This window comes from Giraffa tippelskirchi, chromosome 4 (genome assembly GCF_054371585.1).
Source record: "Giraffa tippelskirchi isolate mGirTip1 chromosome 4, T2T-mGirTip1v1.2.pri, whole genome shotgun sequence".
Lineage (NCBI taxonomy): Eukaryota > Metazoa > Chordata > Mammalia > Artiodactyla > Giraffidae > Giraffa > Giraffa tippelskirchi.
The window spans coordinates 202,444,013-202,471,929 of record NC_137278.1 but is presented as its reverse complement, the minus strand read 5'-3'; the positions used below and the strand labels follow the sequence as shown (position 1 = coordinate 202,471,929).

Here is a 27,917-nt window from a genome sequence, read left to right as displayed (position 1 = left end):
AAGGGCTTCTCATTGCAGTGACCTCTTGTTCCAGAGCACAAGCTCTAGCTTGCTCGGGCTTCCGCAGTTGTGGTTCCCAGGCTCTAGAGCACAGGCTCAGTAGTTGTGGGGCAAGGCCTTCGTTGGTCTGTGGCATGTGGGATCTTCCTGGACCAGGGATCAAACCTGCGTCTCCTGTATTGGCAGGCAGACTACCACTGAGCCACCAGGGAAGCTCTTCTTGCTACCAGTCTTAGAGTAGGACTTTCTAAGATAAAAACACAAGTTTGGGAAATGAAAGACCAGTCTTCACTACCTATCACCTTTGTCTTGGGCAAGCTCCTTAATTAAGCCTCACTTTCCTTGGGTTTCCCTGGTGGCTCAGACAGTCAAGAATCCGCCTGCAATGCAGGAGAGACCTGGATTCAATCCCTGGGTTGGGAAGATCTCCTGGAGAAGGGCATGGCAACCCACTAGTATTCTTGCCTGGAGAATCCCATGGACAGAGGAGCCTCATCAGTAAGTTCAGGATTCCACATCTCTGAAGATAATGCATAAATGGTGTGCAGACCGTTCTGAGGGTTTACCCCTGAATATAAAATTTCTACAGATCGAGAAACACTTGATCTTTGTTGTGTAGGTTAGGTGAGCTACCTGAGACAACTTCAATGAAGTTTTCAATTATCACAGATCTATATGATCTGTGCTTTAACTGTTAGAAAAGATAGATTAGAAATCGGCTCTCATAATAGTGTGGGCTGCTAGGTTTTGAGGTGAAGATGCCATCTCAAAGAAGTCTTCAAGATGGCAGATCCCATATGGTCGTTTACAGGAGGGATGGGAAAGAATGTGAAAAGCAGACACAGCTTCGTAGTGACTGGCTGTGATGGTTCTGGCAGACAAGCAGTAGTTTCAAACTCACTGAGGGTGGGAAAAGCTGCTCACTGCACAAGTTTTCAGTGTGAAGAATCACAAGACTTGAGCAGCAGAAGACAGTAGAATTTGCAGCCATCTTACAGAAAAACCCAAACAAACTTTTTGCTCAACCCAATATAACTGCATGACCTTGATTAAGTCACTTAACTCCCCAGGTCTGTTTCCTCTTCAACAAAATGGGGACCCTACTACCAAACCCGAGCTGTACAGTATAGACAGTGTACCTGGATTCCTCAGCACAGTCCTGGCAGTAGGTGTTCAGTAGTTCCTTCCCAAAACCCAGCACTTGCACAAATATGCATGCAAATTTTGGCAGGTCATTAATGTTCACAGGATTCCTTTGAGATGCAGATAAGATACTAAATATGAAACTGTCCTGTATATTGTATAATGCTTTATGAATACAGGAATTAAGTAATTCAATTTAAACATCAGTAACTAATGCATCAGGAAATAGTATCTCATGACACATGGGAAATTACATATAGTATTCTTGTCCCCAACAAGAATAAGAAGACAAATCTGACTCCAAAGAAGATCCTTTATTAAGACCTAGTTAAAACATTTCAGTCCTTGACTCAAAAAACTTCTGTTCAGGTGTCTGGCCAATGGCTGAGCTGGGTCAAGGCTTCATGGTGACAGAACGCCACCTACAATGACATCAGAGTAAGTTCCTGAGTACTGCCAAGTATGAATACACTCAGGGTCTCTGTCCCATCTTTTTCAGGGTTCGGTTAAGCTGGAAGAGAAAGAAAAGCAAAGTCAGATCATGGCTTTTTCACCAAACCTTTTCCTACGGTGTGCATGATCACCAGGCCACACTCCTGAGCCACCCCTCTGATGCAGACACGTCGCAGTGTCTACTATCACAGTATCACTACTAACACAGCATCTACTACCACAGTGCTAGGTCCTCCACCTGATACTCATAGTGCCGCACAGTTCATGCAGCTTATTCTATCTGCCTTTCACACTGAACACACACCATATACTGCTCTAATCATTTTATAGATAGGAAAGGGCCTCAGGGTGGCTAGACTTGCCAGGGCTGTGTTACTGTCCTGCAGGAAGCGTCCAGTAGCATGGCCCACAGCACAGCAGTGACCTCTGCTGGAGGACTCAAAGCACCAGGACGCTGTGGCTCTAGCTATGGGCACAGAGTGATCCACAAGGCCTCTCTGAGGGCAGGATGTGGAATGCACCAAGTCTCAAAACAGAGCTTCAAGGTCTCTGCCTGCAGAGACTGGCCAGACCTGTCTAAGTTGAAGAGTAACTAACTACCAGATGGGGAGGGACGGGTAAAAGCAGGCAGCGAATCCACCCATATTAGGAAATAACAGGGAGGGAGAGCCGGCCACCCGCAGAGAGAGATCTTGGGAAGAGATGCTCCAAAGAAGGCTGACGCAGCAACTCCTACAGGCCCAGCCCCACCCCTCAGACCCCAAGCAGCCAGCCAGTCTAGCTCAGAAACTTCAAAGGCCCATTTCAGGCTTTCTTGAAAATAGAAATGAGAAATAAAACACTTAAAAACTTCCCACTCCGCTCCCAACTCCCGTCTCCAGCCCCCACATCGCTCTCCACACCTCTCACCTCTTCAAATTTGTGAATCTGCCGAATGAAAAAATCCCCATAGCGCCGGGCGACCTTGGTGTCTGCGATGTGGATCATGTCCTGTGGGAAAAGCAGCCACAGAGGAGCAGTGAGGGGGAGTCACTGACGGACTCTGCAGACACCAGTGGTGCTTAGTGCCAGAGAAACCCCTATCTATGGGGGAGATTAACAGCTAGGAACTGCTCTTTATAGACGTTGATTTTTACCTTCTTCATGTTAACTCATTTATTTTCTGGTCTTTTTAATGAACATGAATCTGCTGGCAATAGTAACATTTAAAACATAGCATTTTATTCTCATATACTATTTATAAGTTGCAAATTAGATTTTAAATGATTTTTTAGCTCAAAATATTTTGTTGAGCACTGTTTACTTGTAAATTCCTACATAATCTAGGTTAAGACCCAAGAACTTCCTGAATCTCTTGATTTTTTTCAAGTCAAGAATGAAAAAAAAAAAAAAATGAACTTGATAAAACTCTTGAGAGAAGACAATCCAGAGATGGTTGGGTGTCGGGAGCCGCGATAGGCATTACTGACAAAATGGAGGCACAGCCCCAAGCCCCTCTCCTCATCCCGCAGGCACGGTCCCGGGATGAAGGAGTTAGGTCTTGTGATTCTGACTTGCCCTTTCCTTCCTCTGGTTGGGCTGCCTGGAAAGAATGTTATAATCCATAATGTTAACTATTGACATTTGTTCAAGGGTCTTTACAAAGAATGCTCCAGGATGAGCACATAGGCTGCAGCCTGAGATCATGGGAAACATTGTTATCTGAAACCTGCCTGTAAGGGGAATGTTTATGGCAAAAGAAGTTTGCTGAGTTTAGGGGTTAGGAATAATTAAGAATAGTTAGAAGCTAAAGGTTTAAGGTATGTTGTAGTGTTGGCATATTTTACTATAGCTTATGGAAACTAGGTATTTTAGAGATACTAATAGCCAAAAGCCTTTTTAGGAGATGATGAGCTTAAGTTACTAGGGGATAGCAGGATTTAAAGAGATAAGAAATAAACTGAGGAATGTAATATACAGCCCAGAGACAAACTCGAGTTACAATGTTATCACAAGGACACTTAAGAAACTCTGAAGGACAACAACGATTTATGGAGACAGTAAATATGGGTGAGGAGAAACTGAAGATGTCGTATCTCTGACCTAATGCTTTTGTAAAAGTATAAAAGAAAACCTGATGCTTAAAATAAACATGCAGCCCAGTGCTTTGAGCGAGAGACTGCATCATTTTCGTTTGCCACCAAAAAACAAAACCCACACAACTTAAAGCTTTCACTACTGACACGTCTCTACTTTTGGTGAGTCTGTTTATGGCAGGGATAGCCAAGTTCTGCTGAACACCAACCCTCCCAAAAGCCATGAAGTCTAAAATGACAGGATCTGGTTTAGCAATGTAAGTTTCCAAAAGCAAACTACCCAAACTGTCCAAGCAATTCTAGAATTAGGTGCATAAATCCAAGAGAACAGTTTCACAAAAATTCACAGCAGTGTTACCCATTAACGACCAAACTGTGAAAACAGCTCAACTGTCCACGAACTAATGAATGGATAAACAAAGTGTGGTGTGTCCAAAAACTGAGATACTATTCAGCCATAAAAAGGAATAAAGCACTGATACCTGCTACAACCTGGATGAAGCTTGAAAAGATGCTCAATAAAAGAAGTTAAACACAAAAATCCACATATTTCATGATTCTAGTTTTCAGGCAATATTAAGAACAGACCAATCCAGAGAGACAGAAAGAAAGCAGATTACTGATCTGCCAGGGGCTGTGGGGGCAGGGGAACTGGGAATGCTGCTAATGGACAGGGATTTCTTTTTGGGATGACAGAAATGTTGTGGAATTAGAGCAGAGATGGCTGCCCAACACAGTGAATATATTAATAATCATGGAATTTTACCCAGTAAAGTGAAGATTGTTACTAATTTTAGCTTTAAAAACTGCCAGCAAAAAGAAATACGTTTAGACCAACACACTTTCTTCCCTTTTTTGTCCCTTAAGCCCCGCCTCAGCTGTGCTATAGCTGATTTTCTGCCTTTTGTAAGAATGAGTATCACAATATCCACAAAGGTGAGTGGGTCAAACGACACATTGGTTTTCCGAACATTTTTTTTTTTTTAATCTGACAGTTTCAAAGTAAGTTTTGTATATTGTGTTGATTGGTTATTTTTGTTGGAACATGGGTCTAAGAGTTACTTTTAAAAAGCAGTTGTTATATTCACAGATATAGGAAACAGACTTGTGGTTGCCAAGGGAGAGGGGGTTATGGGAGGGACGGATGGAGAGTTTGGAATTAGCAGATGTAAACTATTATATCCAGGATGGATAAACAAGGTCCTACTGGACAGCACAGGGAACTATATTCAACATTCTGTGATAAACCATATGGAAAAGAATATGAAAAACAATGTAGACATATGTGTAACTGAATAACTTGCTGTATAGCACAGATTAACACAACATCAAAACATTGCAAATCAACTATACTTAAATACATTTTAAAACAGAATATTTAAACAAAAAGCAGTCATCAGCAACGGATAAACACACACCCTTGAGGCCTAGTTCTTAGGAGGTGTCTGTCTCAGGGTTGCGCATTTCTAAGAGGTGTGTATGTTACAGATAAACATACTTTCTGAAAACAACCAAAAATGTAGGATATTTTTTTAAAAACTGCCTCATAGCAGCGAAGAGCTGACAAGAGAATGAAGAATCATTTAAGAGAAAACAAACCATTCTGCGAGCAAAACACAGGAGCCCCTTCTGCACTGAGGGCATTTGCTGATCCTAGAAAACCTGAGCAGAAGGCTAGTCTAACAGAAGACCATCCTTATAACGCTGAGATCCTAAAGAGCTGCATCCTCAGCTACAGGTGATCCAGAAGTGAACTGCCATCCCACTCCTGACACCAAGCAAAGCCTGCCAAGGGTGGGGGAAGAAGCATAAAATAGACTCCTCTCTGAGACATATTCTTCTGACAGTCTACCGTCTGGCCTCATCACCCACCTGGTCCCAGGAACCTCAGTCTGGTGAGTTCAGTCTACGGTGGTCCCAGACCAAGAATATTCCCAGGCACCTTGTGGAAGCAAAAACAAATTCCCTTCACAGGAACAGATGTTCATCCTTGGCTTCAAAGAATACCAACAAATATTTTTTCAAGGACAGTGAACCATATGTAGTAAAAACAAAACAAAACAAAACACCAAACACATATGGAAACACTGCACCATTATTATTTTTTTTTTTCTTTTTAAAAGAGAAAGCTAGAAACAGAGCTGGAGAGATAGATGAAAAGGTACCGAATGTTTTTAATCAAAAGTATCCAGAATAGAGGAGACAAAAAGATGGAAGAAAGGTTTAAGAAACATGAAGGATAGAGGTCTAACATAGATTAAAGAATTCCAGGAGAACAGAACAGAAACAATACCTAAGACTTACTGGCTACAAATATTCCAGAAGAGATGAAAGATACTGATCCTCTAATTTTTAACAGATTCTTTAAGTCTTTATCAGGGCTCCAAACATGTCTGAATACAACATTTTCTTGGGAGTTTCCTGGTTGCCTAGTGGTTAGGATTCTGGGTTTTCACTGTCATGACCCAGGTTCAATCCCTAGTTGGAGAACTGAGATACCACAAGCCCAAAAAGAAAAGGGGAGGGGAAAAAGAATGTTTCTTCATTTTTGAGTATTATGTACATGGTGCAAACAAACAGGGGGAAGGTGATATTTCATGCACAGAACAACCTGAGAAGTCCAGCATATTTTAAGTCTGGAAAAACTCACTTAAGAAAACAAAACAACTTAGGGGGAAAAAAAAAAAACACCTCACAAGTACATTAAAATGTTCAACTTGAAGGTAAACTCTAACAGGGAGGGACTACCCTCGTGTCCAGTAGTTAAGAATGTGCCTTGCAGTGCTGGGCACACAGGTTTGATTCTTGGTCTGGGAACCAAGATCCCACCACCCGCAGGGCAGCTGGGCCTGCGTACCACAACTACTGAGGCTGTGTGCTCAGAGCGCCCCACACCACAGCTGGAAAGACGCCCACGAGCCACAACAAAAGATCCTGCATGACGCAAGGAAGATCCCACAGCCTGCAACTAAGACCTGCCGTAGCCAAATAAATAATAAATGTTAAAAAACGAACACTAACAATATTCCTCAAACTGCCTTTCTGTATGCACTATATTGCTTGTGCGTCTTTCCAGAAATGACATACGTATCATTAAAAAAAAAACTTAAACGGACGATTGACAGCCACTGTATAAAATCATATGTGTACCATTCAACTGCCAAAACCACCCAAATGTCCACCAGAAGAAGAATGGAAACACTGCAGTCAATAATTGCAGTGGATGTTGGACCACCACAGAACAAGCATGACTACACTACTGCTACATATGACAATGCTGGAGGGTGATTTCTCTCAAATATAATGTCGAGCCAAAGAAGTCAGACAGAAAAGAGCACATCCTGCATAATCCCCTTAAAAGAAGTTCAAAACCAGGTAGCACCGATCTAGGGTGGTACAAGTCAGGACAATGGCTTCCCATCCGGTAAGGTACTTCCAACAGTCTACAAAGCGCCACCCCCCTTTCTTTTCCCACCCCACCTCCCACCACAGCCTCCTCTCCGGCCACTCCAACCACACTGCAGCTGTCTGGCCTCGCTCGGGCCTCAGGGCTTTTGCTCGAATTGCTCCCTCTGCCTGGAAGGCTCTTCCTCCAGGTATCTGCTTGCTGATTTCTGCACCTCCTTCATGTCTCAGCTGCAAGTTCACTTTCCTAACAAAGTCTATCCTGATCATCTTATTTAATACTGCAACCTCTGCCTTCTACCACCACCAACCTGACCCACTCCACACCAAGTAGCAACATCTAAACTATTACATGGTTTGCTCTATGATAATGTTTACCACCTATTTTTTAAACACTAGGATACTAGCACAAAGACAGAAATCTTTGTTGATTTTGTTCGACGATATGTCCCAGATGCACAGAACAGTGAGCATCCTAAGAACCTAGCCTGGCGGGGTGGCAGGGGGCCAGCTGTACCTTATCGATGTAGAAGTCAACCTCGGAGGCTGACTGAAACTCTCCATCTAGGGCGGAGATGCCACTGGTCCACACCAGGTTCTTCATTTTGTGTTTGAAGACAAGAAGCTGGATTCGGAACTCCTGCTCGGTGAGGTCCAGGAAGCCGGCCAGCTTGGCCACGGGCATGGTGGTGTAGAGCTTGAGGAAGCTGCGGATGGTCGAGAGCTGGGCCTGCTGCTGCACCTCGTCAGAAAACACCTTCAGCTGCTGCAAGAAGGGCTCCTTGTGGTAATTGGGGTGCACGTTGTCATAGTTGGGCACTACTGGAGACAGGAATTTGGGGCAGGAGTAGCTGAAAAGTTCCTCATAGACCTGCGGGTCACCTTTCTGCATGCGCAGCATCTTGTCCCCGTATTTCTCGCGCAGCTGGAGGTGAATGCTCTCGTCGATACGCATGGGGTACATGGTGAGGGCGATGGCCAGCAGTGCGTGCATCTGCTCATTCTGCTTGTTGATCTGGGGGTGGGGGGAGAGACTGCTGTAGGGTCCCATGAAAAGAACCCTGTACCCTCCCAAAAGCTCTCTGTTCAGACCTCCTGACTCCTCCCTTTGTCTTACACCCAGCAGCTAAGTTTATCAATGTCTCTCCCAATCCTCCCTTTAGCTCCACTGAACTTCCGGTCTAGTTCCAGGTCCTCGCTGTCTCCTGGATTCTTTACTGGTACCCTGTCTCCCCCTCACAGTCCACCCTATGTATCGTTGGCAGGTCAATCCTCCCACACCAATTATGATCAAGTCACCTAGAAATCTTTTTTTTTGAAAAATATTTTAATTGTTTCTTATAATATCTAGAAATCTTTGGTGGTACTTAAGGCCTGTAGAATATAGATTAAATACTTTGGCTAACTAGTAAAGGTTATCCCAAAATCTAACACCCCAGTCTGGTTATTCTTCTGCCTTTCAATCCAACTGGTTTACTGTGCTGCTATATGATCATACTTCCAAGTCTCAACACCTTTGCTTTATTTAGAAACCTCTCCTCCAATTCTGGCTTTCCAGGTGGCTCAGCGTCAAGAATCTGCCTGCCGACACAGGTTTGATCCCTGGATCGCGAAGATCCTCTGGAGAAGGAAATGGCAACCCACTCCAGTACTCTTGCCTGGAAAATCCCACGGACAGAGGAGCCTGGCAGGCTACAGTCCATGGGGTCTCAAAGAATCGGACATGACTGAGTGACTGAACACATGTATCCGTGTTTCAATCACTCATATCATCATCCCAATTCTAGGCATGTTTTGGATCCATCCTCCTCTAGGCAAACTGCTTGAGTGCAGTACCCACATCTAACTGATTTTAAGTACCCACAGCCCAGTGAATACCCTAGGCACTGCTGGGGGATAAAAGTAAAACAAAAGATACTACTGTCCTAATCATCAAGGTGTTAATAATCCAAAGTAATATGTGTAACAAAAGAAACTCAGAATAGGCTAGCCCTTAAGAAATCATCCTATTGAAAAAGCAGGCAAAATAGCAAAATTTTGGAAGGCGTTTACCCAAAAACTGTTGGCACTGGTGTGTCAGCTGGTCAAAGGCCTCCTTACCATCTCATATTTGTACGTGGTCCTCTGGAACATGCTCTTGGTCCTCTGGATGTAGAGGAGAATGTTGGCAAAGACCCGGATGGCATCCTGGTAGCGACGCATCATCAAATATGCAAAACCGACATAATAGTATGTGGTAACCTGGCACTCGGGCACACGGGAATACATGCTCTGTGGAAGGAGGAAGCAGCAGTGTCCATGAATCTCAAGACCAATTCATCCCAGCTAGGGTGTGAAAATCAGCGGAGCCTAGTGTCAGCCAAAGTAGAAGCACCAAGAGATCCCTGCAGAGGCCCTGAACTACCCAGAAGAAGCCCTGGCTCTGGAGTTGGAGGCTCCGAGTAGATTGTACCACGAACTGATTATGTGACCTGAAGACTCCATTTTCTTGGCTGTAAGAGAAAAAGACTGGACCAGGTAGCCCTAAAATTTCTTTCAACTCTAAAATCCTCTACACCTCACTTTTACACTCTTTCTTGCTTTTCCAAATAAGCCCTATAAAGGAACAGACAGATAAGCTACATACATCAAACAAAAAAGGTATCATGTTTCTATGGAGAGGCAAACAACCACTGCTAACATACCATTATCTCTACCACCTCAGAACTTTAAAAGTATTTTGTTAATTCTTTGGTGAAAGCTGAAAGGTAAAAATCTGCCTAATCATTCTGGTTTGAAAATAGTATCAATAGGAGTGCTGAATATCTGAGGTGTTATTAAGCATCAAAGAGAAAGCCACCCTGTCCAGATTCAGGTTTTCCCTGCAGCAGTTTTCTCAATGCTTGTCTCAATGTTCCTTGGGGAGGATTCCTCATTTTTTCTCCATGAAATCTGTCCTAACCGATCAGAGTTTCTCTTAAGGCCCTGGGAATGTGGGCCTGAGGAAACAGGGAATTACCTTCTTGTTCAGTTCTATGTTCTCTAGCACCTTGATGGCCTGGTAGTAATCCCCCAACAGGGAGTGCAGTCGCAGAAGGCCCACCAGGCTGAAGTAGCCGAGCATCTTATAGAGGGAGTGCCGTCCGTACTCCCCGGCCACACTCTCCGGGTCACCTGAGAGAGAGACAGACAGTGTACACTTCAGGAGAAGCTGGGAACAAGGGCAGGCCTTGAATGTCACTCAGTAAACTCTTAACCTACTGCCAGTCTCTAAAGCTTCCTGCAAAAGGAAGTAACTCTGCCCTTGAAGGAATAGGAAGAAGAAGCACGCCTGCCTTACTAATCTTATATTTACCAGTTAAGTTACCTGGTGGTGGTGTGGTGGTGGTGCCAGTCCCCTCACACACCTGAGAACACAAAAGGACCCCTCTCATCAATAAAAGCTCCTCCCTAAGGCCCCTCCTTTCAGGATGCCCATGAGATCAAAGCTATCTTCCTAATAACACTAAGATACCATTTGACTTTCTCACTGAGTTGACATTTGCACTGATGGTGCAAAAACAATGTGGGTAAAACTACTGACAACTTAGCATCAATCAGGCAATGGCACCGAACTCTACTGTCATCACTGTATTCTTTATCACCACTCACCTGCAGTGAAACAGCCAGCCACTCTTTTTTCACAAAACCCCATTTTTACTTGAAAGAATAACTGATATACAAACTATTACTATTCAGACATCGGTATTTAGCAGATATTTTCTCAAAAATGAGTGCAGCGAACCTGTTAAGGTATCAATGTCTATTAAGATATCAATGAACTTACTTATCAACTTTTAAGTAAAAACCAGAATTTCATAAAACTTCTATCTGCTACTATGAACAATAGCTCCCCCAAATAAGGACTTATATGATGAGGTTGATGATCAAAGTAACAGATGTGGTTTCAAAAAACTGTGATAAAATGTGTCAACTTTCAGAAAATCTTGCTAGCTCAATGAATCAGTATTTTACAAAATCATGCACAGGTAAAAAAATTCACTCAGGCTGCAGGAGAGACCAGTAAGTTTTAACATAACAAAGTACAAGTTTACTGATAAGGTTTCAGATTACAGGCTGCAACTAACCTATAGAAACTACTATGGTCAAGTTCTGGTGTAGAAACAGAAGAGCTGGGCTACGCGGAAAAGCTGTTAAGTTTCTCTTCCCTGTCCCAATTAAATACCTGTGTGAGGCCCGAGTCCCTTCAGCTACGTCAACCAGAGCAGCATTTTGCCACAACCTGAGGGAAGAAGCAGAAGACCCCAGCTCTCTTCTACAAAGCCACACTTACAGAGGCTTGCAAAACCACCACTCTTCTCACCGGTACAAAATGCTTATAGAGATAAACTTTGGGATTCTTCATGTTTTAGAGTGTCAAGTGGTCCTCACACCAAAATGTTTGAGAAGTGCTTATCTAAACAAAGGCCCTGGAGAGGCAGTAGAAGTGTTTACAAACGCAGCTCTTAAGAAGTACTGGTTCAGTCTGTCGGCCAACAGATGGCCAAGCCCAGCAGCCTCCGAATCAGCACTCAGCTCCTATTCACTCCCAGACACCAGAGGAGCAGCCCGTCACCGGAGAGACAGCGGCTCCTCGGCACTATCCACAGCCACCATGCCTGAGGACCAGACGGCTGGCAGCACTCAGCACTCACCTCCGCTTGTGTACACCTCCAGCTGCCGGTTGATGTTGGACTTGTCCACTAGGGAGTGAAGGACATTGAGGACACTGTGAACATTCCAGATTTTGGGATTGGAGCGAAGGAAGTCGATCTCTTCCTCTGACTTCTTGGCGGTCTTACAGCGGTACTGACTAAACGACTGAAACTGTTGAAGAAGAAGGGAAAGATGCGGCAGGGGCATAAAACCCAAAGGGACAGTGCAAGCGCACAACGCTACTGCTACCACTTCTTCCGCTACAGCAATCTGCACACTCACTACTGGTTCTCTGAAAGCCATCTTTGATTAAGCTGTGAATTTTGTTCATTACTATATTACTTATTCCACAGTGAAGTAAATATCTCTAAAATGACACGTAGTTTGTGGGAAAAAGAAAACATTCAATTTGGAGTCAAACACAGCCTCAAGTTAATGTCCCTGGGCATCACAGTGCTGGCCACCAGAACCTGGTTTCCAAACACAGGTTCCAGTGACCTAGAAGCTAAGTTCTAGATGACCTAAGATCACTCTTCAACTTTAAAATATCATCTCCCTCTAAGAAGGCAGGAGAAAATGTTCCCAAATTTACAATAAACAAAGAGTAGTATCCAGAATGCAGAAGGAATTCTCATAAGCCAAAAAGAGGAAGATCATCCAATAGAAAAACAAGCAAAGAATACTGATAATTACTTTGAACAGGACTAGTCAATTAGTAGGGAAAATGCTCAATCTTTTCAGAGAAAAGTAAATTAAAATGATTACCATCTCCTTCCTATCAAATTGACAAAAATTAGACCAATAACATCCAATACAGAAAACTTGCTTTTGAATGCTGATAGTAGTAGTATAATTTGACACAGCCTTTTGAGAGGGCAGTAATTACTATTTATTAAAATTCGAAGTGACAAAAATGTTTTATATCTTGACTGTGGTTGTGTATTTATTTGTCAGATCTCAACTATATTCTTAAAATTGATATATTTTATTGCATGCAATTTATGACTCTATAAACCTGATTTAAAACAATTTAAAAGCAAATATCCTTCAGGCAACAACTCTACTTCTAGTCATCTCCAGAAACAGACTTATGTGTAACACATAGACCAGAGAGTGGTACATCATGTGGATGGCACAGAAGAACAAGGCAGGTCTTTATATGCTGATTATCTTTGCAGATACTAATTGATGTCTCTGCAAAGGCAAGGCAGGAGGACACTTTCACTTTATCTGCAGTTAAAAACTCAGTAATGATAAATTCATATATTACTGTATCAATACAAACAAATGAAAGTGGTGGGGAATAAAGAGAAGAAAAAACACTGCTTTTTAAATTTTTTTAAAAGATAAACGGAACAACAATAAAAAAATTTTTTTTAAACAATAAAGAGTGGTGGGGAGGAGCCACTCACCCCATGAGGCATATAGCTGGCATTTTCTTAAGCGGCTTATAGCACTCTCACTTCTCACAAAGACTGGCTGGAGGACTCACACCTGGCCCCTAGTGGGAGGCTTTGTTAGAAGTGAGAGCACTTAAACCTGTTAACGGAGCACCAGTTAAGCCCAGGGAATTAGGATTATCTTTAGTCAGATGAAGAACCTTAGCACAGACTCTGACTTGCTGTGAGCCAACAGGATGGCCAACCTTCTAAAATTTGCCAAGTAACGAGCCAAGGATGGACTTCCCTAGTGGTCCAGTGGCTAAGACTCCATACTCCCAAAGCAGGGGGCCTGGATTTGATCCTTGGTCAGAGAACTAGATCTCACATGCCTCAACTAAGAGTCTGCATGCCACAGGGAAGATCCCATGAACTGCAACTAACAGCAGGTAAAGCCAAATAAATAAAATTACAAACAACAACAACAAAACAAGCCAAGGAGCCAGAGAAGGCAAATAAGGCCTGTGTGCTTTGTGGCCTTCACTGCCCAAAGGCACTGAAGTCTGTCTTGAGCAAGAAGCCTCTTTCTCAAAGGGCCCTAGGAAGGTTTCCTCAGCTCTCCAATCACGTGTCAGCACTTTGTATTTAGAGTCTCTTTGATCCGTGGAGTTTGAATAAAAGCTTTATTAACCAATTTTTTCTGAAATACCCAGTAAGAGCTATGCTATCTCAGTAAAACACAAGAAAAATTTTTTTCCCAAGTTCAACTTCATTTTTTTAGTAACAGCACTCTTAGGTAATATTTCCCCTTTGATAAAAATGTCCTGCTTTAGTCTGATCCAGAATATACTCACATCACCACCACCACAATCAAGATATAAAAACTTCCTGACCTGTAGGTGACACAAGTGAGGCTCAGAAAGCTGAAAAAACATGTCACTGCTACAGAGCCACCAGCTGGCCACGCCCTGGCAAGACCTCACTTCTAGCTGACTCCCAAGCCTGGGAAACCTGTATTCTTCCCATCAGACCACCGCTCAAGTCAGGCAAGAAAGTGTTAGAAGTCTGGAGCTCAACTCTCCTGACTTCCAAGTTCAGAATGGAGCTCTCAGACCTCACTGAATTCTTCAGAAAACCAAGACATGGAGTTCAATGTGACAGGGTTATTTCTCATTATGCTGGGAGTGAGTTATATGCAGTTACTTCTCATAATGTTTTATATTGTATATCTTTTTCTGTGTGTGTTTATGTAGCAGAGTTTTATTTAAGTGTAAAAGGACAGAAAAAGCATCTGACATAGACATCAGAAGGGGGACGGAGAGTGCCCTTGTATCTTTTCAATAACACGAACAACGGTTAACAGCTGTTCCTTGTTTGGACCAGTTATTGAATATTTCAAATTCAGCCAAGGCTGACCAGCTACCTGGTAGATGAACTCATCGATGATGTCCCAGAGCCACTGGTTGGGGAGTTCAAGGGGAGCAGGACCATCAGCATCTGTGCAGAAGACCACAGAAAAGTCAGACTCAAGTCAATGACTATGCCTATTCAGCAAGGCCGCAGAACACAACTTTTAATTTCTCTCTTAAAAGGACTATGAATCTCAAGACTTCCCCTCTTCCCACCTGCACATTAAAATCCTGTTAAAAAGAGATGAAGACAAATATTAAGTCTCATCATAACCTCAGACTCACTAAGAATGTAGTTGAAGAGATTGCAGTAGTTGTAATACGATTCAAACCTCTGCTCCAAGGAGGGTCCTCCCTGTAAAGAAAGCAGAAGACAGGAGGACACATTTAACCTAATGCACTCTACTCATGGCCTGCCACTGACAACTGAAAACAAACACAGCTGATCTTTGAAAACATGTGGGTCAGGGGTGCCAACCCTCAATCAAAAATCTATGTATAACGCAGAGTCGGCCCTCCATACACTTGGTTTTTCCATTACCTGCAGAGTCAACTCTGTAGTATATTTACTGAAAATATCTGCATGTAAGTGGACCCACACAGTTGCAACTTGTGTCGTTCAAGGGTCAGACATACATGAGAACTGATGTCTGCTCTCCCCTTCTTAGCATATAAAGAGTACTCCAGTGATAGGGAAGACAGTAAGTGCTACAGCAGTTCAAAGCGATCCTGAATATCTAACCCTAAGGGTCAAATTTTATGCCCAAAACCTTAACTGACCTTTAGAGACCAGGCATGCACATCTGGCAAAGCAGAGGAGCAAGGAGAAGGTGTTTCAGGAAAAACAGGACTAACAGAGGCAAAGAGATAAAACTGTGTATGGTGCTTGAGGGTTGGGGAGTAAGGCAGACAATGCTATACTGGGCTTCAATGGGCCAGAAACGCAGAGGTCTTTTAGGGCCAAACAAGAATTAAGCCAGGGGTTCAGCAAATCCACCATCACTTGTTTTGGTAAATAAAAAGCTCAACTGGAACATAGCCATGTGTACTCACTGTCCATGGCTGCTACAGAGGTGAACAGTTTCTGAAAGAGGCCCAGAATACTTACTAACTAGCTCTGTACATAGAAGGCTGCTGACCCTTGAGCTCTTAGACTTCATGCTGCTGGTAAATGAGAACCACTGAAGATGTCTGAGCTGGGGAACATGACGAACGGTGTATTTTTGATGGACTAGAAAGAACAATGCCTTGGAGTCTTACTTAGTTCCACAGCTTACTAACCATTGGGTCTGACAAGGTATTTAATCTCTCTGAAAAATGAGATTATGAAGGTAAAGTGCCTAATACAGTAAACGCTCCTTCAGTGAAACCACCACCTGCCCGAGCCCAGTCAAAGAGAACTATTAGGGGTGGAGAAATTAAACTAGCAATTGTGTTCCAGGGACAAAAATGGCAGAGTTTAAAAACTGCCAGCAACATTTAGATACTCACACTGACTTTGGCATATATGTGCCTGTAGTATAATTCTTTGTACAAAATCAGGAAGACAGCATCTGAAAGAGATGGCAGAGGGGTGCTTTAGGAATCCACTGAACAACTAGTCAGTTTTAGCCCTTGGTGGAAGGTAACAGGGTAAATGTGATTTCAGAGATTAAACAACATGAAACGTCTAACAGTCACACTCCAAGAATACATGCAACAAGAAAATCCATTTCCCATTTGACTCTTTCTGCTTCATCTTAACCTCATTCAGGCCCATATCCCTTCACCGTGCAGTTATTGTTGCCATCCAGTTGCTTAATCAGGACACAATAATGGCTCCAAAGAAGATAACATGACATTTAAGTATTGAAATTGCACGCGTAAGGGGATCTTTGACTTAAGACATCCATTTTAAGGAATTTATCCTATTGATACGATGCAACCATGAAAAAGAAAGATGTGGGGAAGCTCTTCAGATACTGATGCTGTGCAGAGTTCACATACAGGTCTGAGACTATTATCCTTAGGCCTGCTAGTAAAGCTGCTCCTTGACCGGCATCTGGGAACCCAGGTTGCACAAGGGTTCCCATCAACCCGATAGGGGATGGTTTGATGTCCTTAAACTGTTTGCGCAAACAATGTTTTATACTGAATACCTGCTTTCCTTCTGGGAGTCTGGAATTTCAGTACATGTTGAGTCTGTAATGAGTTGCTATGGTAGACAACTTGTCACACATGGTGTCACAACTCCTTGCTCAAGGAATGAAGTACAATCCATGTGACTCCACTGGAGAGGACTGTTAGAATCGCAAACTGAGGTTCTCAAACTGATACTCAGATACAACACAATCTCTATCAAAACCCAAGCTGATCCTAAAATTGACAAGCTGATCCTAAAATTAATATGGAAATTCAAGGGACACAGAAGACTCAAAGCAATTTTGAAAAACAACAAAGTTGGAGGACTTATACTTCCCAATTTCAGAACTGTCCAAATCTACAGTCATCAAGACAGTGTGATTGGTACAGGCATGGAGTCAAGTTCAGAGTCCAGAAACAAACCTCTACATTTACATGATTACCAATTTCCAAAAAGGGTGTCAAGACAATTCAATGGAAAAAAAAAAGGTCTTTCCAAAAACTGGGTATCCACATGCAAAAGAATGAAGTTGGCTTTTCCTACTTTACACCATATATAAAAGACTCCATCAGAAAGTGAAATGTGAGGAGGTCAGAAAGCCCACTCTGGAGCAACTGTAATTGCTCCAAAAATTACACAGGGAAAAGGAAATCAGTCAAGACAAAAATCTCACTTTCAGCATTCACCACATACAAAAAATCTGTCCCCTTTTCATTTATTTGGCTTTCATTCAACAAGTTACATCTACCATGCACCAAACCCTGGGGAAATAAAATGAAGAACAAAACAGACACAGACCATTCTAAGCTTTCTAATAACTTCCAGTCATAGGATCCCATCCAGCACCCAAGACACCTACCGTTGCCAACCTGTGGAGCAATGGTTTCAGCCTCAGGCCAAGGTGTATTCTTGAAGAATCTTTCAGTCAACTTGGTCCAGCTGAAAACCAAACAGAAATACTCTAGAAGTCAAAAACAGGAAGGCTCTGAACAGAAAGGATCTGTTTTAGAGATCTGTCACATTTTATAGATAAGTACCCAAGCTCAGTAAAGGGAAGAAGTCACAGAACCAGAGCCAGGGCCAGAGCCTCCAACTGTGTAACTTTCCTTAACCCAACTCTGCACCCCAGCCTTTCTTAATACAGTGAAACATTTCTTTTACATCAATTAGGCAACCACCAAGCTCTTCAAGATCATCTCCTGCCCCTGTATCATGAACTCTGGAGTTGTATTTCACTGTTACTGTTCCTTGACTTAAGAACTACTTTTCAGACACCCCCACAAACCTCCCTTAGCTTCCCTCCTTCCCGCTTTCAAGAGTGCTCTTCTTCTCCAAACATGGCAGCAACGCTATTCGTTTCAGTTTGATGCCACAATAGCCCTAGAGCATCCAACCCGAACACTGCTGCCCAAGATGCTTCACAACCGTATTTCCTCCTGAAGTCTTTTCTGACTATCCAGCTCTGACTGACCTGTCTCACTCCTAAAGCCCTTTACACAAGGGCAGTACCCTCAAAACTAGGATGCAATCAGGAATTCCCTGGTGGTCCAGTGGTTATGACTCGGCACTTTCACCGCCATGGTCTGGGTTTGATCCCTGGTCAGGGAACTAAGATCCCACAAGTCACATGGCATGAACAAGGGATGGGGGGGGGGAGAACTAAGACCAAAAAACCCAGAAGCAACCACTCAAGAGCTCAGTTCACCCTATTACGCACTGAGAAGTTCTACAGCACAATTTAGAAATTAGGCTCTGGTGACAGACTGTGCAGATTCAAAACTCAGAACATCCACTATGTGACTTATTCCTTCTGTGCTTTGTTTTCTCACCTGTAAAATGAGGAAAACAATGGTACCTACTTCACAAGGTTACTGTGAAGAGTAGATGAATCAATACAAGCACTCATGATACTGTCTAATTTATATTGATCATATATGTAATTACTATTATAATTATTAACACTGATGGTATTATTTTAGGCCTTGTACAAGTTCTGGGTATAGAGTCCAACAAAGTAATGTATGAGGCCCCCAAAGAATCACAGAAAACCCTGGGGCACTCTCTTTACAGAGTAATGATTAAACACCACCCCCTTTTACAGACTGCATTACTCAGCCAGTCTCATCCAGTAGGAGATCATTTCAGCCAATGGCCCATACCTGTTCTCATAAATGTCCTGAATTTCATACACCTTCTGGTCAATGACATCACTGGAGACACGACTGGCCTGTAGCTCATACACTTTCTGGTCAATTAAGTCTGAGACAGTTTTATGGAAGTACTGGATGAAGTTTTTGATCACTTCAGGGATCACTTGATAGGTCTGCTGTTCATACTGACGTTCATAAGCCAAATCCTGCTTTGGATCTCCTAGAGATTGGATATGATAAACACTTCAAATCCATATGTATGACAGCCACTTGTGAAACTAAACTCACATCTATAAAACTAGGTGTAGTGCCTTTTTAAACACTCTCCATGTCACTCCCAATCCCCACTGGCCTCTTTCTTCACAACATTTTCCACTACTCATTTTATTATTAAAGCAATTTATTTGCTTATTGATTCCCCCACCAGAATCTGAAGTCTATGACAGCAAGAACCCTATCTGTCTTGTACCCAGGTCTACCCTCAGAACTTGGGACAGTTATCGGGAAGGGGGTGGAGACTGTGGTTAAGAGGAAGTAAGTAGTAGGCACTCAGTAATTTTTAAATAAATAACCAACTGCCATTCTCTATCAATATGACATAGTGCAAGCAACTAAACTTTTAATTTTTCACAACAAGATTTTGTTCTTCAGGTAATAGTTTAAACAAGGAAAACCACAGCAGGACAACCATCCCTCCTTTGTGAGACTTTGAGGTGGACCATGAAAAAAGCCTGGTTTAACAGGCTCTGTATCACCCTTTGCCTGAGAGATAATAACTGACTCCAAACCTGGATCATCAACACCTAGTTTTAAACAGGGGCCCATCAAGGCAGCTGTAAGACATTCAAAAAGGTGCCAATCCTCAGAAGCACCCAGCTAGCCAAACCCATAGACTCACCTGTGTGCATATCATAGTCGCCAGGATAAGCATAGGGATCATAAGCAGCCTATTAACAAAAGAGACACAGACAAACAGTCACCAGTCTGTGAATCCAACATGCTTGTTCTAGGTTCCTAAAGACACAAAGACGAATAAGACAGAAGCAGAAAATATCAAGAAGAGGTGGCAAGAATACACAGAAAAACCATACAAAAAAGATCTTCATGACCCAGATAACCACAATAGTGTACGATCACCCACCTAGAGTCAGACATCCTGGAATGCAAAGTCAAGTGGGCCTTACTTAGGAAGCATCACTACGAACAAAGCTAGTGCAGGTGATGGAATTCCAGTTGAGCTATTTCAAATCCTAAAACATGATGCTGTGAAAGTGCTGCACTCAATATGCCAGCAAATTTGGAAAGCACAGCAGTGGCCACAGGACTGGAAAAGGTCAGTTTTCATTCCAATCCCAAAGAATGTTCAAACTACGTTACAATTGCACTCATCTCACACGCTAGTAAAGTAATGCTCAAAATTCTCCAAGCCAGGCTTCAACAGTAGGTGAACCATGAACTTCCAGATGTTCAAGCTGGATTTAGAAATGGCAGAGGAACCAGAGGTCAAATTGCCAACATCCATTGGCTCATCAAAAAAGCAAGAGAATTCAAAAAAACATCTACTTCTGCTTTACTGACTACACCAAAGCCTTTGACTTTGTGGACTGCAACAAACTGTGGAAAATTCTGAAAGAGATGGGAATACCAGACCACCTTACCTGCCTCTTGAGAAATCTGTATGCAGGTCAAGAAGCAACAGTTAGAACTGGACATGGAACAACAGACTGGTTCCAAATAGGGAAAAGAGTTCATCAAGGCTGTATACTGTCACCCTGCTTATTTAGCTTATATGCAGAGTACATCATGAGAAATGCTGGAATGGATGAAGCACAAGCTGGGATCAAGATTGCAGGGAGAAATATCAATAACCTCAGATACACAGATGACACCACCCTTATGGCACAAAGCGAAGGAGAACTAAAGAGCCTCTTGATGAAAGTGAAAGGAGAATGGAAAAAGCTGGCTTCAAACTCAACATTCAGAAAACAAAGATCATGGCCTCCAGTCCCATCACTTCATGGCAAATAGATGGGGAAACAATGGAAACAGTGGCTGACTTTATTTTGAGGGGCTCCAAAATTACTGCAGATGGTGACTGCAGCCATGAAACTAAAAGACACTTTCTCCTTGGAAAAAAAGCTATGACCAACCTAGATAGCATATTTAAGAGCAAAGAGGTTACTTTGCCAACAAAGGTCCATCGAGTCAAAGCTATGGTTTTTCCAGTAGTCATGTATGGATGTGAGAGTTGGACTATAAAAAAAGCTGAGCCCCAAAGAATTGATGCTTTAGAACTGTGGTGTTGGAGAAGTCTCTTGAGAGTCCCTTGGACTTCAAGGAGATCAAACAGGTCTATCCTAAATGAAATCAACCCTGAATATTCATAGGAAGGACTGATGTTGAAGCTGAAACTCCAATACTTAGGCCACCTGATGTGAAGAACTGACTCATTGGAAGAGACCCTGATGCTGGGGAAGACTGAAGACAGGAGGAGAAGGGGACGACAGAGGATGAGACGGTTGGATGGCATCACGGACTCCATGGACGTGAGTTTGAGCAAGCTCCGGGAGCTGGTGATGGACAGGGCTGCATGGCATGCAGCAGTCCATGGGGTCGCAAAGAGTCGGACACGACTGAGAGACTCAACTGAACTGAAAAGATACAAAGACGAATAAGACACAGTTCCTGCTTTTGAGCGACTCACGTGCCTGTGAGAAAAGGGAGAATAAATAGACAATGACAATACCTCGTTACGGCTGCAATAAGGAAAGCAAAGCACAAGAGACTGTGGGAATCAGCGGGGTTTGACGGAACTGAGCCCAAATCATTAGAAATCAGAGTTCAGTTACAGAAACACAGAACCCTTTAACTCCAGCCTCGGCCCCAGGGCTTGGAAAAGGAGAGGACGAGGGGACCGGACACACGAGGTGGGCGGGCCGAGACCGGGCTGATCTGGAGTCCGGAGCTGTGCGTGGCAGCAGCATGAGTACCGACAGGCGGCGAGGCAGGCGGGGGCTGGTCGCGGCCCGCGGGAGCTCCCAGAGAGGCGCGGACACCATTTGCCCTTGGGGATCAGTATCCCAAAAGCCTTGCTCCTGTGGCGGAGACCGGCACACGTCCAGGACAAGTTACCTCAGACTCGTAATCATCAGCGGGATACGACATGGCTTCGGCAGCCGCGAACCCAGCCCGGAGAAAGCGGAAAAAGCAGGCCTCGCCTGCGTCTGGGCGCCGGAAGTCCAACCTCCCTCGAGGCTGCCGGGAAACCGGAAGCTTTTCGGGGACCGCCGGCAAGCTGAGGTAGTCATGTTTGGAAGGGCGCAAGTGAACACCATTAGTCTTCCTTCTTCAGATAGAGGCTCTACAAGGAAGGCGATTCTACAGTACTTGCAAAATTTTATAAATAATAACGTGAAGTATTTCAGGGTAATAAAGAATAGGCAAAGTAAGAGAAACCGGAAGTAATACCTCTCAAAGGATGGTTGGCAGCTTCCTCGGCCTTCCTCTCGCGAGATGGGTCATTTGGCTATGGAGGGCCCGAATATGGATTTAGGTGCTAGAGGTTTGCCTGAGGCGAAAAAAAGGTCTTCAAATGTTCTGCTCTCCAAAGTCTAAACTTACCGACGGTAAAAATGGAGGTTTAGTACAATGCAACGCGAAGGTATTGAGAAAAGGCGCCCCCACCCCCGGCGCCCCTACTTTGGACATTAATGTTGGAGCAGGCAAAGATGAAGCCAGCTGTCGGGGGAGGAGGAAGTCCTAGGACCCACTCTCGCCTACAGCTCTGCACGCTGTGAGGGGTGTTCACAACCGGGCGTTTGAATGAATGAGTTCGAATCCTGTGGAACCCTAGCGTTAGGGAAAGGGTTATAAAACAAACCAGCGCAAACCGGCGTGTGGGTGAAGGGCCTTAGTTTAGCCATTACAGCGGCAGTTCCTCGCCCCAACTCCTTGTGCCGCGTTCTTGCTTTGCGTCGTCGGTTACCAAAAGGTGATACCATCTGGAACTGTGCTTAAGCTTAAGGGCCCGTTGAGTCCCCGAGACTCTTAAGGAGGGTACCCAGCACCACGCTCACATAGTCATATGGTTTTGAAAATTTTTTAAGAGTAATGTTTTTATTGCAGTCGGTTAGAACCTCTTTCTATTCCGATTTCTCCTCCCATCACATTTCCCCTTGTGTCTAGTGGCGTTTGGGAGTCAGCTAGAGGAAATCCTGTTGGGAACGTTTGAGCTTAGTAGGATATGTTTATGTGATACTCTTCTGTGAATAGTTACTGTTGACCCTCCGTGTGTAACGTATACCTACCACCCGCTGTGATCACTGCGGGTCCTCAGTGAAATAAGTATTTAAGGGTAATCAGGGCAACTAGAAAACTTCAAATTTCCCCAAATCTTAGTAAGTATATGACAAAAATTTGATACAGCTCTCAACTTTGACAACTCTCAAAATGTTCATGACATTACTGAGAAAGAATTGCGAAGTCTGAAGGAACTTTTCTAAATTATAATAAAAAAATTTTGGTTTGACATGTTGGAGGAAAAACTAAATTGTCTTTCCATTAAAATTGTGGAAAATGATACAAAATTGTTATATAAAGAAGTGATCAAAGTCAATTAAACCTTTAAAAAGAAAAAATAGAGGTGTTTAAGAAAATTAGGGCTTCATTTCTGGATTTCATGATGTTTGTGTTAGCTTTTTAAAATTACAAATTGCAAATTGTAATTGCAAGATTTCTCCCACAATTTTCGCTGTGATCCTTCGTTCTAAATAAATAAATCTCTTTCCTCTCTCGTTTTTGGTTTGTTATTTTCTGTTCTTTGTTCTTCGTGTAAAGTGAAGAATCTGCCTTGTAATGCAGGGAACATGAGTTCCATCCCTGATGGGAACTAAGATCCCACATGCCACAACTTATGGAGCCCAGGTGCCCCCTAAACTAGAATCCACGCACCCAAACGAAGATCACACATGCCACAATTAAGACCCAAGGAAGACAATTTTTTTAGAAAAAAAATCCAACTTTGACCTGAGAGTAGCTGGGCCCCCATTGCAGACTATGAAATGTCTGATCACAGAGTGTTTGATTTTGCAAGGCTCCCTTGTTAATGGAAAACCAGTACTTCAAAGGGAAAGAAACTGTGGGCAGACCAAAGCTCCTGCAACAATTTTACCTGAGAGAGTAACTGAGAGGATTAGCAGTTGAAAAGCTAGCCTGTTTCTCTTGATCTTCTTTTGCTTGGGATTTGAGGCAGGAAATTCTGATGCAGAAAAACCATTAGTTATATTTAATAGTCATCCTGGGCTCTTTAGTTCTGTTCATGTCAAGCCCTACTTCCCAAGAATCTTGAGTTTGTTTGTATTGGATGTATTATCTTGTTCGTTTTCACTCTCCTGAAATGATCTCAGAAGCCTCTGCTCACCGCCCTTTGGGGCAGTAGTATGTAGGCCTTGAGAGACAAGTAGCTGAGTCTTCATAAATCAGAAGTAGAAGTATCTTTAGGGATCATCTAGTACAGGAGTCTGCTAGGTAGAAAAAAAAAACAAAGTAGCAGGCTGTTTCCGATGTATGTTAAATTGTAGCCTTCTTTGATGGAGAATATTGAAGACTATTGTTCTTGCCTGCAAATAAATATTTACCTACATTTCTGAAAAGGGAGTGGCCCTCTTTCTACAATCTAAAATAGCAATTCTAAAATTGTTAAAAATATAATTGTCATGCTCATATATATATTTCTTTGTCATGCTACATATCTTGATTGAGGTGATAGTCACCTGAGTGTATACATTTATCAGAAATCACTGGCCTTGTGTTAAAATGTGGGAATTTTCTTGTATATACTTTAAACCTCAGTAAATTTCATTTAAAAATTATAAGTAAAATTAACAACAAACGACTAATGAAAAATCTTTGGAACTTCCACAATAGATAGAAGATTAATACCACTAAGAGATTTAAAACATAATCCACATGTCAATAAAGAGTGAGCTTATTTATTTGTTAATGAAGGAAACAACAGTATGACAGACGTGGCCTGAAAAGAATTTGAGAATAGTTAATGGGCAAAGAAAGTGTCGGACACAACTGAGCACACATGCACTAGAATGGGCAAAGAAATGCTGAAATTTGATTGCTTAGGGACTTCCTTGGTGGTCCAGTGGTTAACAATCCACCTTCCAATGCAGAGGACATGGGTTCAATCCCTGGTCAGGGAACTAAGATCCCACATCTGCAACTAGAGAAACTTGCATGCCACAACGAATATCCTGTGCAGCCAAAAAATAGAAAGAAAGAAGTATATGATTGCTAAATTAGATCTAAATCTGTGTCTTGCCCTCCAGAGTAACAAACCCATAACTCTGGTGTTACGTTCTTTACTGGATGTACAAAAATCACTGTGCCTTATCAGTTTCCTACAAGCTAACCTCTAACTTTACAGAGTTATAAAAAAAATCACTGAGTCCTAGTCAATTGTTAGTCAAAGTTAAATTTCTCCAGAGTCAGATGTCCCTTATGTAGGTTTATTAGAAATTCTCTAGAATGGCATTAATAAGTCACATAATCACTGTATGTCATGCTTTTACATACTAAATAATTTTCCTCCACACTAGTTTTCATTATTCCACATTTGATGGAGACAAGTGATATTTTAATTTCCTGTTAGCTCCATTTAAGAAAAACAACATCACAGGTATGAGGACAAATGGCAACTGCCTTTAGGCCTCACATGGAGGTAACAGGGAGTGGTGGGGACTGCGGCAAACCAGAATACCATGCCCCATCTAAAGGGGAAACTTGCTATGCAGCTCCAGCCAACCATTGCCATGTGGGAGAGCTGGTCGCATATTGCCATACTGTCTTATTTTTTAAAGAATCTGGAAATAAAAAGTTTTATGGGAAAGATCTAAACTTTTAAATGTTGACAAGCAGTTCAGATTGCTCTAAAACACTGTGTAGGTCAACAGGGTGAAGGAATGAATCAAGGGAAAGCCAAGCCAGCCTGAGCCAGTGTCAATATCTGACCTAGAACAATACTTCTGACGTGAAGACTGAAGCCCAAAGAAAGGAAACACTCGTCCCCAAATTATGAAGTGAGTCATGGCAGAGTAGGTCTTAGAACACAAGCCCCTGGATTCCCAAGCAGAAGCTTTTCCCACAAGGCAACATTAGAGGTACTTTCTTTGTCTCCCATTAAGTGCTTCATGTTCTATTTGCTAACTGACCAAACATAATGACTTGCGTATGAATGCTTGCAGCACCCTTAGATCAAGTTCATGCCAGTGTGATATGCCCACAATTGCATAGGATTTGCACTGGCATCACCGAGTCAACGGACACGAGTTTGAGCAGGCTCTGGAAGTTGGTGTGGACAGGGAAATCTGGCGTGCTACAGTCCATGGGGTCACAAAGAGCCAGACATAGCTGAGCAGCTGAACTGAACTGACCTGCACGGGCCCTAGCCTGCATCCTAAGCTTCTTTATAAGAACAACAACCATCATATTTTGAGCAATAACTGTACCACACTTTGTACTAGGTTCTATAATTACTGGTTTTGATCACTGGTTTGGAAAGATCACTGAAACAGGAAATGGCAACCCACTCCAGTATTCTTGCCTGGAAAATTTCACGGGCAGAGGAGCCTGGTGGGCTACAGTACATGGGGTCCCAAAGAGTTGGACATGACTGAGTGACTGAACATGAACACACATGATATAGGGACTATGCTTACTTTTATTTTGTGGCTAAGGAAATTGATGATAGGAAAAGGAAAGTCACTTGCTCAGAGCCATAAACTACATATTTATGGTCCAAAGCTGATGGTCTTAAATCACTGGGACATAGTGTCTTTACTCATGCATACATTCATTCAACCAGTCAGTGAGTCAAATAGTTACAATATGCTGGCTCCAGTTGCTGAGCCAGGCATTATGAGGGAATACAACTTCATAGTCCCAAGTTCTACTCTAAAACCCAGCTGGTTAGGCTAACTGGGTCCACATCCAACCCACATCCCATTCTTCCAATCCCAAGTAACAAGTGGTTCTTGCAACACACAAAGGGTTGGGCTATGTACTTCAACAAAGCTGACTTAACATTTAGAAGTAACAGCAACCTCTAGATGTTTAGGGATCCTGTTTAAACTAAAAGATTTCTGACAATGCAAACATCTTAGGAGACCAGATAGCTTGAAGACCAGACCCACTAGTAGGAGATGAAGAGAATTGTGCTTTAAACAACAAGTACACCTTGATTCTTCAAAGAGAGACTGGAGGGATGAAGATTATTCTGAAGGTTATTACATGGAAAAAGTTGAGGAATGAGTAATAAAGTTATTTCAGGGTACACTGGGCAGAAGTGAGGTATAAACACCCAGAAGTCACTTATATTCTCTGGAGGCAGGCTTCCAGTAGGCTCTTCATTAAAGAGAGCAGTGTGATGGAAAGAGAGGATTTTCTGTGTTCAAATCCCAGTTCTCCAACTTTCTAGTCTCGTGCCCCTGGTTGATTCATATGACATTTCGAGACTACGGTTTCCTAATATGCTAAGTCAGTATAATAATATTTGCTGCTGCTGCTGCTGCTAAGTCGCTTCAGTCGTGTCCGACTCTGTGCGACCCCATAGACGGCAGCCCACCAGGCTCCGCCCTCCCTGGGATTCTCCAGGCAAGAATACTGGAGTGGGTTGCCATTTCCTTCTCCAATGCATGAAAGGGAAAAGTGAAAGTGAAGTCGCTCAGTCGCGTCCGACTCTTAGCGACCCCATGGACTGTAGCCTACCAGCCTCCTCCGTCCATGGAATTTTCCAGGCAAGAGTACTGGAGTGGGGTGCCATTGCCTTCTCCAATAATATCTACCTGCTAATAATCTTGTGAAGGAGAACTAAATGGTATTATATATATCAAGCACTTGGTAAATGGTACCCATTCAATGTTTCTTTCTAGATACAAATGAAGTTGGCATATGCCCTTCTCCTGCATGGGGCAGAGGAGGAGAATAATAATAATAAACATTTTTCTCCGTATGTTACAATTACAAACTTCATAGTGGTGTTCTGAGAACACTGCAAAATCTGAAAGTGCTTTTCAACTGTCAGAAAAAGATTACATTTT

General features: G+C 42.8%; 1 protein-coding gene across 3 annotated transcripts; it reads right to left on the bottom strand.

Annotated features, from left to right (window-relative positions):
* Positions 1–1,438: 1,438 nt before the first annotated feature.
* On the bottom strand, positions 1,439–22,051 carry EIF3L (eukaryotic translation initiation factor 3 subunit L). 3 transcript variants are annotated; one of them, XM_081590012.1, is made up of 13 exons: positions 21,943–22,051; positions 19,709–19,757; positions 18,820–19,030; positions 17,520–17,599; positions 16,030–16,091; positions 14,824–14,893; positions 14,553–14,626; positions 11,750–11,921; positions 10,075–10,229; positions 9,177–9,347; positions 7,594–8,091; positions 2,506–2,586; positions 1,439–1,654 (listed from the first exon to the last, which is right to left on the bottom strand). In XM_081590012.1, the coding sequence occupies exons 1-13, from the start codon at positions 21,973–21,975 to the stop codon at positions 1,616–1,618; spliced, it is 1,695 nt and encodes a 564-aa protein (XP_081446138.1). In that variant the 5' UTR covers positions 21,976–22,051; the 3' UTR covers positions 1,439–1,615. The 3 variants fall into 3 exon arrangements, with proteins under 3 accessions (XP_081446138.1, XP_081446140.1, XP_081446139.1); XM_081590014.1 differs by lacking the exon at positions 17,520–17,599; XM_081590013.1 differs by lacking the exons at positions 14,553–14,626; positions 14,824–14,893.
* Positions 22,052–27,917: the final 5,866 nt, after the last annotated feature.